The sequence below is a fragment of the Lepisosteus platostomus genome, chromosome 12, assembly GCF_059453375.1.
Source record: "Lepisosteus platostomus isolate fLepPlt1 chromosome 12, fLepPlt1.hap1, whole genome shotgun sequence".
Lineage (NCBI taxonomy): Eukaryota > Metazoa > Chordata > Actinopteri > Semionotiformes > Lepisosteidae > Lepisosteus > Lepisosteus platostomus.
This window is the reverse complement of record NC_142622.1, coordinates 26296670-26309343: the sequence shown is the minus strand read 5'-3', so window position 1 is coordinate 26309343 and position 12674 is coordinate 26296670. Positions and strand designations below refer to the sequence as shown.

The window sequence follows — 12674 nt, the reverse complement described above, 5'->3', positions numbered from 1 at the left end:
TTGCTTGCAAACCAAAGACAGAAGGTTCAAGATCAGCACAGTCTCCCTTATTATCCCCCTTGTGTATTATCCCCCTAGCTCTTTTTACACAATAAGTACCATATAGTCTCTCTTCTGTTTCCAGAGCCTTCTGTTAAAGGCTCTATAGAGACATCAGAAAATGGCTGATGCAAGTTGATTTGAGCAGTAAAGAGTTTCTGTAACATTATCAGAAAATTAATGGGAAAGGTTTGTGTGGTGGGAAAGGAATGTGTAGGCATTTGCTTTGCAGTTTTAAGTATTCAATTCCTTAGTAAAAAAAAGTCACTAAACTCAGAGGTTGTTAAGCATGATTGCTATTGATGTGATTGTCCTATACATTTAAAATTGTGTTCTAACACTACTGTATGTAAACTCAGGACACATGCTTTTAATGCCCTGAAAATTTTAATTTAAAGTGAATTAAAGACACAAGGCGAAAACAGTTCAGGATCAGAAAGATTCCTGTTCAATGCTCACATGAAGGATAATATATTATACAAAAATATTTAATTGTAATTTTGAATATGTTTTTATGAGTCATTCTGGTCTTTTAACTAAGTACTTTCAAACATTTGACACTGTGAGCTGAATTCATTTTCTGGGAAGTAAAGTGTACTTCTTCATATTGTGTGTCTCTGTCATACTGGCTACTTGCATATGGTAAAACCTTTTTAATTGCAGATTTTCTAATCAATTCTGATGTGAGGATCTGTTTGAGGCATCAGAAATTAATTGAAATGATTGTGTCAGGGGGTATTTAAAAATCAATTTCAACTGTCTTGTGTTTCTCTATGCATATTTTGGCAGAGTTCAAGGTAGGAAAGCCAAGACAATTTTTAGACAAGGATTTTTAGTAGCATAAATGCAGCTTTTTTTAGTTGCCTCATCCAGATAGCCAACAGTCAGCAGTGCACTCCCTGTTGACTTTTCTCATTATCTAGATTACAGAAATGTAACCTACATTGCTGACAAATCTGAATTCTGTAGTACAAGCAATGTTGTTACTTAAATACCGATGTTGAAAATAGGTCTAAGGAAACAATAAGGCAACATAAAAATAGAGGAACAATATTGCAATAAAAACAACAACACAAGACATAAATAAATGAAATAATCACAAATTCCTGAGTATAAATACATTTAAAAGATACTAAAACTTACTCTGTGCATTAACCATTTAATAAACTAGTGTGATTATTGATTTTATATTTAATCTTATGTTATATATATATTATAGTAATAATATTTAATTGTAAAACTATAAAATGATACACCACTGTTTTCTACAGCATACTGTACATTGCTCAACTGACAAGCAAATCTCTACAGTATCACATAAAATGTGAGGTGCAAACAAAACTGAAGTTGAATTTAAATGTATACAGATGCAGCCATTCAAAATGCATGGTACAGACACGTACCGCGGGTAATTGGCTACGTTTTCACGCATCGTGACGCGCGATGTCGCAAAATACTGCTGTACGTGATTGGTTGACCGACAGGGGCACTCATGGTGCGTTGGTTGGTCGTAGAAAGATACTGTGCCCGTTTTAGTATTGAATATTTATATGGAATTTTACCACTGAAGGGAAATCTTAGTAGCTGAGCATAAAAAGAATAGGAGCATACTGTAAGGCGTGTAAAGGCCTTAAACGATATTAATTTTGGAACATAAACATTCAGTATATGGCTGATCTCGGTACTTTAGAGAAAAAATACACACCAGTATTCCATTTCTCCCTAAACATTTAAAGCATCGAAGTCTTTAACTAACATGTGAAATAGCGTGTACAAAAGTGGTAGTTTTAAGCTTTTCTGGTAAAATAATATGGAATCGCGTATCTAAAGAAATTAATAACGATATAATTATATTCGTGTACTGCGACAGGACTTTGTAGGGCTGTTTCACCTCTCTTTATGTGACTTTCCCAGTAGCTTGCTGGTTTGTGTGCCGGACTAGTAACCCACGGGTTGTGTGTTCAAATCCAGCTGATGCCATGACTTTTCTTTTAACAAATATTTCTTTGAAAAAATAGAATAGCAATATTATGGACAATTAATTGACTTTTTATATTTATAAATATCACAACATGATCGAATTTAAGTCATTTTTAATAACAATGAATAGTCACCTTCTTTCCTTCTGACAACTGTCCCTGCTTCTGATTCCTGCTTCTATCGTGTGTATGTGTTGGGGGGATCCCTTTAGATCTCCCTTCAGATTTAAAAGGTTATTAATCATATTCTATTATATTATTAATCATATTAATCATATCCTCGGTGTCGCATCTTCCCAGTGTAGCTGATCTTTTACTGCCTGGGTAAACTATCACTTCGCTTTAGGGAACTTAACATTTCTATTATCAACAAATTGTAAATATGACGTTTACATTGGCATTATTAATTTTTCACTTGGGTGTATGGAGGATTGTCAGCTGTCACTGAGAGTAGACCTCCCCTCTTAGGCTGCGCAAATGATCTTTTAAATTTTTATAGAGAAATGGAGGCAGTACAGTATGCGTTACAATATAAACATTTATATTGATTTAAATCGTTTTTTAATTATATGTGTTTTTTGATTCACAATCACAACATAGGATTCCAGGAATCAGTACTTTAAATCTGACTGGCTGACACCCTTCTGAAGTGGTACCATAATATCTGGTATGCGGAAAAGAAAGTGTAATAAAAAATAAAAAAGCTTGGATTCTCATGTATCTGATACAAGTATCTTTTAATACAGTCTTTGTTGTGCTCTTGAGGATCCTTGTGATATTTTGAGCTCTGGTTGAATGATAAGTGTCGCAATTTAAATAATTTTCGTAGTTAGAAATTATGAAACGCTCTGTTAAAAGCAAGGGAGTTTTTATGTCCGTTACAGTAAAAGAAAATGCCTGACAAAGTAGGGCTTGGACAGATTCCAAGTGCTTGTACAAATGTGCTAAAGAAATTAGCAAAAAAAGTCATTCCTTTATCGTATTGGCTAGCTAATGTCCTGTCCTCATTAGTTAGATCAACGAAATGCTCTGGTGTTTTTCAAAGAAAAAAATAAAAGTATTTTCGTTTAAAATGACGGTTAGAAAGAATGTGGACCAGCGTAATACTTTGAGTTTACAGCTTGTCCAAAGTCATTCATTATTAATACTATTAGTAATATCTTCGGTAAAGGCTTTGATGCATAAAATATTTCTGCATAATTAAAATATTTATGATAAAGGTAGGTTGTGTACTTTTGTACAACTGAGCAATGTTGCTTTCATAAAATATACCAACTTTTTAATGACTGATGATTAACATGCTGTAATACACAGTTTAAATTTAAAAGCTCAAATGCTGTATTTGAGAGATTAAGCTTTATTGGCTCCTCCTGGCAGTTTTACAAGGTGATTCCGGATACTTTACGGCATGACGTCATATGATGCGATACACCGCGTTATACTGCGTTTTGATGCGACACGCCCACCGCGGTATACCACGAAATACCCCACCCGTTTTGAATGGCTGCATCTGTAAGTGTAACTTACAGTGCTGAGTTGTGTAAGTTGGTCTGAAAAATGGCATCATGCCCTGCTACTGACATATAAATGTTTTCAAACACAGAAACACTCCAAGGACAAAAAACTAATTAACTCATTAGACCAAACACAGTAATCTTATTTGGGAAAACAGTTATTTTTAATAGAAAAGAAAAATAAATTAGAACACGAGAATTTAATTTTGAAGGATTTAAAAAAACTTTCTTGTGTCTATAATGCAGTTACTCCACTTTTTATACAGTATATCTATATTTTTATTTATTATACAGTATATTGAATCATGAGCTTTCAGTTATGTTTTTTTTTCACATTATTCCACTGAGGTTTAATTTAATTATCATATTTTGGTTGGTTTTGTGTTAAGAATTTTCTTTTTTAACCACTTGCACAGCAGCCATGACAAACAAAAAGCTGCTGAGTTAAGAATTAGTTATCTCTTAAGTGATTTTGAATTTCTCCCAAATATAATTTTTTCTATTAACTGTGTATAGTTTCAAATAGCAAAAATAATGCATATTTACTTATCAGCTTTGCATGGTCTGATTTCTAATGAAAAAGTATTCTGCAGATGCACATATTCTGTATATGCACTGAAAAATGTATAGGCATAGATGTACACTAAAAAAATTGTGGATTTGCATTTGTACCTGATTTGGGGGATGAAAACAGCCAGGGTCATTTAATGACTGTGCTGATTATGACTTGTGATGAATTGTCATATTATTAATTAATATGAATAGAGGCAATATTATATTCATTCATGACCAATATGATCATATTTCTTTGATGTTTTAAAATACTTTTATTTTAATTTTTAAATTAAAAATATATCTGAGGCTAAGAAAGGCAATAGGAATCAACATATGCAGTACATTAACACTAATAACATTAAGTTATCTTCTCATTGTGAAGAAAAGGCTGTGAATGCAATGCACAGCACTTACACAGCTTTTACATCTGATAGCATTGCTTAAATATCCTTATTTATGGAATCAGGTTCCAGACAGTATTACTATAACATTTGTCACATGGATATGACTTGAAGTAACAATAATGATGTGTACAACTAGACCTAAATGATTAATGAATTATAATATGTGGCTATTTAATCTTGCCTGTTAAATTTCAGAAAGTTAGAACCATATCATAGTCTCTTCTTCAATGCAATTCAATTCAATTTATTTGTATATACCGCCTTTCACAACAAGGTTGTCCTAAGGCGCTTAATGCCTTTATATAGAGCTTTTCAGCATAGAATTTGGATAATGAGTCTGCTTATTGATTCTCTTAAAAATAATTTGTAATAACATTTTATCTCAGCTGCACATAGATGATTAATAAAAATGCTCTCTTTATTTTCAGTCAGTTTGTTCCCAGGAAAACATTTACGTGGAAACAAGGTAAGGTTCATTTTGCAGTTTATTTAATAGTATGTCATGTACATTATATAGGTCTATAGATTTCCTTATGTTTGAAAACCATGAGTTTTCAGTATGTTCCATGTAGTTCCTGTTTCAGTCGTCATTATCTTGCTTCATTGTGAATGTTGTTTTAATATGCTGTCTTCAAAAGTTAAACATCTCCAACTGTACTTCAGATTGTTTTAATTACTGCAATTACTTACACTCTGTACTTCCTAAAGTGTCTTGTAAGACTTAGCTATAAAATGAATGTGTAAAATAGATATTTAAAGAAAGATTACATGTATGAATATGAATATTTACTGAAGCTCATTAAATTTGAATTAGAAGACGAGAGATAATTAAAAAGGGCTATTTAAATCTGGGTTAACAATTGCATAATGTTATTTTGTTTCCACAGGATTCTAGAAGACTGTAATTTATTTAATGACACTCAGAAGAAAAGGCAGCTATTTCGGTTTGTGTTCTTTTTTACTTTCTTAATTACTCTTCTGTTAATTTTGGAAGTCTCTCATTTGTCAGAAATGAAAGATTCTGATTTTGAGTCTTGTGTCATCACATATATGTGCCAGATCCTAAATATTTTACTTGAATATGAAATTGGGATAGATATGACAGTCAGTAAACTCCCTTTTTGTGATCCATGATTATTAAAAATGGATGTGTAGCTTTACAGGTACAGCCATTCAGAATACATGGACAGTAATGCACCTTTATGCGGTATATACACAGAGCATTTTAAAAATTCTGTTGCAGGTCTGCACTACTTTGTAAAACAGCAAGGTGGCGCAGTGAAAGCTTAACATGGCATGTTGGCATGTGGAAGTATTTGGCTGTTACCCGGAAACAGCTGGTTTTGAATCTTGGTCAATGTATAGCCCTGTAGGGACAATTTGTTTTCAAATTATAGAATTTAATTTGCTAAGATTTGAGAATTTCATTAATTTTACACTTTATATTACAGTAAGTTAGATATTAAATTAATATGAAAAACAAAAGTAGGTCTGTTTATTCAGCTAGATATATAAAATGAGTAGCTTGTTGTGAATGTAATGTGCTTTTTTCAGGTTAACATTCACATTAAAATAATCTGTATTTTGTGTTAATGCTGATTTCAGTAACAAGTAAATTGTAAAAGATTTAACTTTAGAATTAGATTATGAAAGATATATTTTACATACTGTATTGTAGTCGCTATTGTAGTGGCCTACACTATTGTTTTGGCATATTTATGGATATGTCTTCATGTAATTTGTGTTTGTTATGTCTGAATTTGTAGTGTTCATGAATTAGATTCATGTGGTCAATGTTTTAAAACTGCAATACACACAGATTGAAGCAAATATGTTCCCTTTTAAAAAGACCATTACATCTCATTATGAAAATAAAGATGCACCACTGTTAATCGCTAGAATAGTTAGAAGGTAACGTTTTTGCCTGCTGCTTTTATCTAGATGTATATGGTAAATGTACATATGTCACAGATATGCTGCGGTATTGCAGTCCAGAGGTTAAATGCTTTTGAGAAATAATGATGTAGTATAGAAGGCTGATTTATCATAAAACCACTAATATTACAAAGCATACATATTTTTGTTCAGCGTGACAATGCTGAAACTAAACTGAGAGTAATAGTACACTCGCCCAACAACACACGTGTGTGACTTGCAATAGAGAATATATATAAATATATAATATATATATAATAATTTGTGTATATAAATATATAAACAGTACAATAACAATTATATTTGCCATTGTACTAATGGCTAAAACAGATATACATTTTAAAACAAATGTCATTAAATATTGTATTTAAAACTAAATGCTGTATACACATAAAAAAATAAATTACGATTTCTGTTTAAGGACATCATTTAAGTCCCTTGCACTTTCCTAGCATCCTGGGGACTGCTGGTCTGGAGGTTCATTCATATTATTACTTTATTATTAATCTTATTTTAATTATTTAACATACTGTGATATATAAACTTATAAGAAATATAAATGTCATTTATATATCCAACTGCGAAAAAATAAAAGGTTTTGTTTGACCAGGAATCCAACCTTGCACCTTTTGATTAGCAGGCGAGCATTTAGTCACTGTTGAAAAGGACCACTTGGGTGCAATGCACTCCATTACAGACTATGAGCATTTAAATTATAAAACATTTAAATTATATAATTTTGGCCTCATCATTATTGGCAAAAGTCTTAAAGGTCTCATTTGTGTATGAATCTCTGTAATTTTAACTATACCCAGTTTAACATATTATAGTGTTATTGTTCATTACAGCTATAAAGACAGCAAACCTTTATTAAAATGAACATGTCAAAATGTTTCCAAATTAGCCACAAGCAATATTTTCAGTTACCAAAATTTTAGTTCCATATGAATAATTTCTGTAAAGTTCTAAGTTCTAAGAAAAGGTTAAAACATTATAGTTTTTTATGAAGTATATAAACTTTATATAGTTAGAATGAGTACATTAAAACTTTTCCAAAATGACCACAGTAAGTGACTGAGTTAAAGACTGCAGAAAATGTTTTTTTTTAAGAAGGTGGAATACTGTTTGTGTACTTTATTTTTTTATGTTTAGCTACCGCTACCAGCTACTGTACATACATTATTTGTAATATGTTATATTTTTATGATGTTCATAGACATTATACTTCTGTTGTTTTTATTTTCAGCTACAAAAATAAATTAAAAAGTATTTTATTCAGCTTCTAGTTGTATAATTATATATTAATAATCCATAGTAAGTGGATCTAAAGATGCACAGTAGAGAAGCATTAAATGAAGTGATTGTTTCACTAACATCTAATGCACTACAAGTGCCTCCTATCGATTGTCTGTGGCCAATGAATCACACAGTGTACTGTGCCACAGTACTGCAAATGCAATAATAAGAATTCTGAGTGGCTGCATCTTTGTATACAGATTGATTCTGTTAATTATTTTGCTGAAGACAACTATATAGTTGTGAATAAATAAAAGAAAATTAGATAATCTAATGAGTGTGGTGCTTTGTAAGCATTGTAGTTTTACGAGCTACACATACATGTATTGTGTTTACAATTAAGTGACTAAGAGTTTTGATTATAGGCCTGACTGTGTCTCAAATACTAGAATATGTGGATAAACAATTATTTTGATGTTGTGTAAAATAAGAAGAAAACTACAGTTTATAAAATTGAGAAATATACAGTATTTAAACATTTCCACTGTATTTCAATTGCAAAAGAAACTCACTTTATTTTCACTTCATGTTTTCACTTCATGAAAATCCACTTCAGTTAATTATTTTGCTGAAGACAACTATATAATTGTGAATAAATAAAAGAAAATTAGATAATCTAATGAGTGTGGTGCTTTGTAAGCATTGTAGTTTTACGAGCTACACATACATGTATTGTGTGAACTGGGTACTTGATATTTTGATGTCTTTGTCTAATTTCCAGTTCTTTCCAAAGCTGTATAGTTGAATACTGTACTGAACTGAAATACAACCTTGAGAAAAGGCTTCAATGACTGTGTGTTTGCGTTTGCATTTAACCATTAATCCTGAAGAGTCTTATATAAAAAAAATGCTTTATGCATAGAGAGATGGAGTGCTGTTTGATGCACAAGTTGTAACCAAGTTATGACAGCTAATAGCAGGGTTTTTTGCCTGTTTTAAGATGGCCTGATCTGAAGGCAAAATGTTTAAAATGTATAAGCTTGACACCCGTTGTCCAATAATATTTATAGTGATTTCAGGCTGTATAACCTCACAAGGACCGATTTAAAAAGTAGAAGAAAAATGGGTGGCTACATAATTAATGTGGATGTTCTGCCTCTGATTCTTAGGGGAAATTGGGACAACACAGGAAAGGCATCTGGCAGTCGACAGAGCAGCACAGAGACGGACATGAAATGGAGTGACCAACGGCCATGGAGCAGCACAGACTCAGACAGTTCTAACCGTAACCTGAAGCCCACAGTGACCAAGACCGCCAGCATTGGAGGAATAACGGTTCTAACAAGAGGGGATAGCTCTGCCAGCAGCAGGAGCACCGGCAAGCTCTCAAAAACGGGTAGGTAGTAAACCATTATTTTTGGTTTCCTGTTTCTGGGGGTATATTTGTGTTACTGATAGATCATTCAGTCATTAACATTTCAACTTCTTAGCTATGTAAAGAATTAACATGACCCATGCCTCCACCTACATGAATCACATTTAGCCTGCTGTACTATATTTAATTCAAGGTGTTTTTGCAGTATAGCATTATGCTTATATAAAAATTGTCTGGCAAATGCAATGATCCAATTGCATGCTCAGCATGAGACTATCAAAATTTCATTTGTTCTGCTTTTTATATAGATATTTGGCAAACCCTTTTTTCTGTTTTATTATTTATAACTAGATTTTGTTGGAAAATCTATGACGGTAAAATGCATCCTGTACAATTTAGTGGTTTTCTGTGTTTTTGAAAATACTTTTTGAAATTATTAGTTAAGAAGAAGTTTCTGGCACAGTGTTACTGTTGCAACAGATGTTTTTTGATGGGACTATATAAACCATGAAATGCAACTTCAGTTTCCAATACAGTCATACAGTAGGTGATGTATGATTTAGTTCTCATGTGTTTGCTTAACAAAAAACTATGTAAAAGTCATCCTAGCTTTTCAATGGAAAAATGTGTTTTTTTAAGTAGAGATTGTTTTTGGAATGTGTGCCGCATGCATGGTAGAAAATATCATGGTAGTTTATTAAATATTTTCATTTTGGATGCTAAAACATTTTAAAAGCATGGTATTGATTTAGCTATTCTTTGTTATTTACTTGGAAGCATTTAATTTAATTGATGTTCAGATTATTTTCAGTACTTAGACAAAAAATACCATTGGATGCTTAAAGTTGAGAATGGGCCTTATTAATGATGTGGTCCATCTGTATCTGTCTCACTGTGGTGAAACCATGTGGTGGAAAGCTGTAATGTCTGCCCTGGCATGAAGTCAGAATGTGTGGTCTTCTTTCAGAAAACATTACTTTGATTTCAAAGCATTTGTACAACAATATACATGTTTGAAAGTAGTGGATTTGAAAGAAAATAAATAATTCTGACAGTCCTCCACTAAACTGCTGTTGAATTTCTCCTGCAAGGGATCTATGTAACTGAGGTCTTCTCTTTCTTTGAAAGGCTCTGAGTCTTCCAGCAGTGGCGGCTCCTCAGGCTCACTTTCCAGGGCTCACCTGTCAATGCAGAGCACAACACTCCTGCCTTCTGCTTCTGTCAGTTCCTCTAGCACTGTCCCCTTCCCAGATGCAACTGCACTCAGTGGGCAGGTAGCTCAAAACAGTCCAAGCTACATTCTGGTGTCTTTGGAGGCTACAGGCATCCCACCAGGCAGTATTCTCCTCAACCCACACACAGGTGAGTAAAAAAGTTATTTATCTAATACTCAGTTGCTCACTTTTAACATTTTGTCTGTTTCTTTGTTGTTTTTAGCCAGCAGTAAAACTTTCTTTCTCCTTTGGATTTCCCTTTACTTTTTGGGGGGCTAAGAAAAGAAAGGATCCTTCAGGACTAAACTACCTTTCTTTTGTACTCTACTATTAAATGTCATCTAAAAAATGGAGCACATAAATAGCCCAAAGCAATTTATTTTTCCTTCAGCATCTTAAACACACTATACTATTGCAATTAAATATATTTGTAAAACAGTTTTAAAGTGTCAAAACCAGACAACAACAAAGGCAGAATATATTAAATATATTTAAATGATAATAAATGTTTTAGATAATAAATGTAATTTCTTCTCTGCTTTGCCAATATATAGAAAAAAGCAGTTATTAATTGGGAATTTTAAATATATTTTAAGCGCATGTGCATACCCCATGTATTTATGTACTAGTTCCAAATCATAGAGGTCCAATTACTATCAATTAATTCATTACCAGAAAGTCAAAAAGCTCTTAATTTCAGGTAAGCGTCATTTATAGGCAGGCATACACCCTGGTGGAATGTCTGCCTATCTCAAGGAAGACACTCATAAGGATATTTAATTTATAATTTGGTGAGGAGGGAGGAAACAAAGAAGATACCCCAAGTCAATCTCAAATCCAGGACCCAGGTGCTGTGAGGCAGTAGTGCTAACTACCATGCCACAGTGCTGCTCTCCAGTATTTTTTATTAAGTTAATTATCTATTTTTACAGGAAAAGCATGTGAACTCAATGTCATCAGATTGTTAATACATTATTAAATACATGTTTAATAAGGTAACAGACTCCCCATAAAAAAGTAAAGGCTTTTGTTATTGCCATATTATATACCGTTGAAAAGCTATAGTTTCCTATGTTTACAATTAAGTGACTAAGAGTTTTGATTATAGGCCTGACTGTGTCTCAAATACTAGAATATGTGGATAAACAATTATTTTGATGTTGTGTAAAATAAAAAGAAAACTACAGTTTATAAAATTGAGAAATATACAGTATTTAAACATTTCCACTGTATTTCAATTGCAAAAGAAACTCACTTTATTTTCACTTCATGTTTTCACTTCATGAAAATCCACTTCAGTTCATCCCGTCCATCTCTGCTTTGTTGTACATGTCAAGGCCATCTGGGTGGTAAAGCTAAAACTGGCCATACATACATATCAACAAATCACATTAGCCAAATAAAGAGGCTTAAATTGTTGCTTTTTACTTAAAAGCTCTTTCAGGTTAATTGAAATAATATGCAACTGCCGTCATTAGTACAGGTTCATGGTGTTTAGTCATCAAAAAGTCTTATTAACTCAATGTAAAACAAATTCCTGTGATCACACTTTTTGTTCCTTTGTTTTCTAATAATATCATCTTTGATCTCATGCAGAACAGATTTTGTTAAGTACTGTAGTAGGAGATAAGTAGTAGTTAAGGCAATACAACTTTTAAATCCAGTTTACCTTGGACTTGAGAAAAGACGGGAACACTTGGGGTCTTCCACCCCGTTTTTCAATACATACTAAACATTACTGGCTTTAGAGCACTATTGCTCTGTCTCTTCAAAATAAAACCCATCCATAGATCCATAAAGCATTATATAAATATCCTAATATCATTATTGTGAAGAAAAGGAATTACCAAGCCTAAGCAGTGTATGTCATTAGGTGAATGCTTTTCAAAACCATTTTGTTTCTCCTTTTAAATTGACTGGATACTAATTTGTAACAATCGCATCTCCAGCAAAGCAGATGACAAAAAAGGTGAATATTAATCAAATACATGTTGCTTTTCTCTGTCCATTCTCAGAAGGGTGCTGACAGTTATGCAATTAACAAGGGAAACATGGCAGAATAGACAATATGGAAAAAAAACATTGCCTTTTATATCTGTCACTTTTAATTTGACTGAATGTGCTCAAATTTGACTTGAATTGTTTTTGCTTCATCTTGTTTTTGTAGGTCAGCCATTTGTCAATCCTGATGGCACACCTGCTATCTACAACCCACCTACTGGACAGCAGCCAATCAGAAACCAGCTAGTGGGGCAGTCTCAACAGCAAAATGCACCTGCATCCCAGCAACAGCACCAGCCACAGCAGCCACAGCAGCAAATGGGAGGCCACATGGTTGCACAGGTAAACACTGAAAACTAGAGGCTGGTAGTGCTGTTTCAAATGGGTGACTGATAATCTTACAGAAACACTCAAGAAATATC

At 32.9% G+C, this 12674-nt stretch overlaps 1 protein-coding gene across 4 annotated transcripts in view; it reads left to right on the top strand.

Annotated features, from left to right (window-relative positions):
• The window catches only part of LOC148651349 (cAMP-regulated phosphoprotein 21-like), a 186407-nt gene that overhangs the window by 88730 nt on the left and 85003 nt on the right, over window positions 1-12674 (top strand). For all 4 annotated transcript variants that reach the window (XM_088601526.1, XM_088601523.1, XM_088601525.1 and 1 more), the window contains 5 exons: window positions 4920-4957; window positions 5379-5435; window positions 8832-9058; window positions 10166-10399; window positions 12419-12594. In XM_088601526.1, the coding sequence (XP_088457652.1) occupies window positions 4920-4957; window positions 5379-5435; window positions 8832-9058; window positions 10166-10399; window positions 12419-12594 (732 nt within the window). The remainder of the gene's footprint in view (window positions 1-4919; window positions 4958-5378; window positions 5436-8831; window positions 9059-10165; window positions 10400-12418; window positions 12595-12674) is intronic.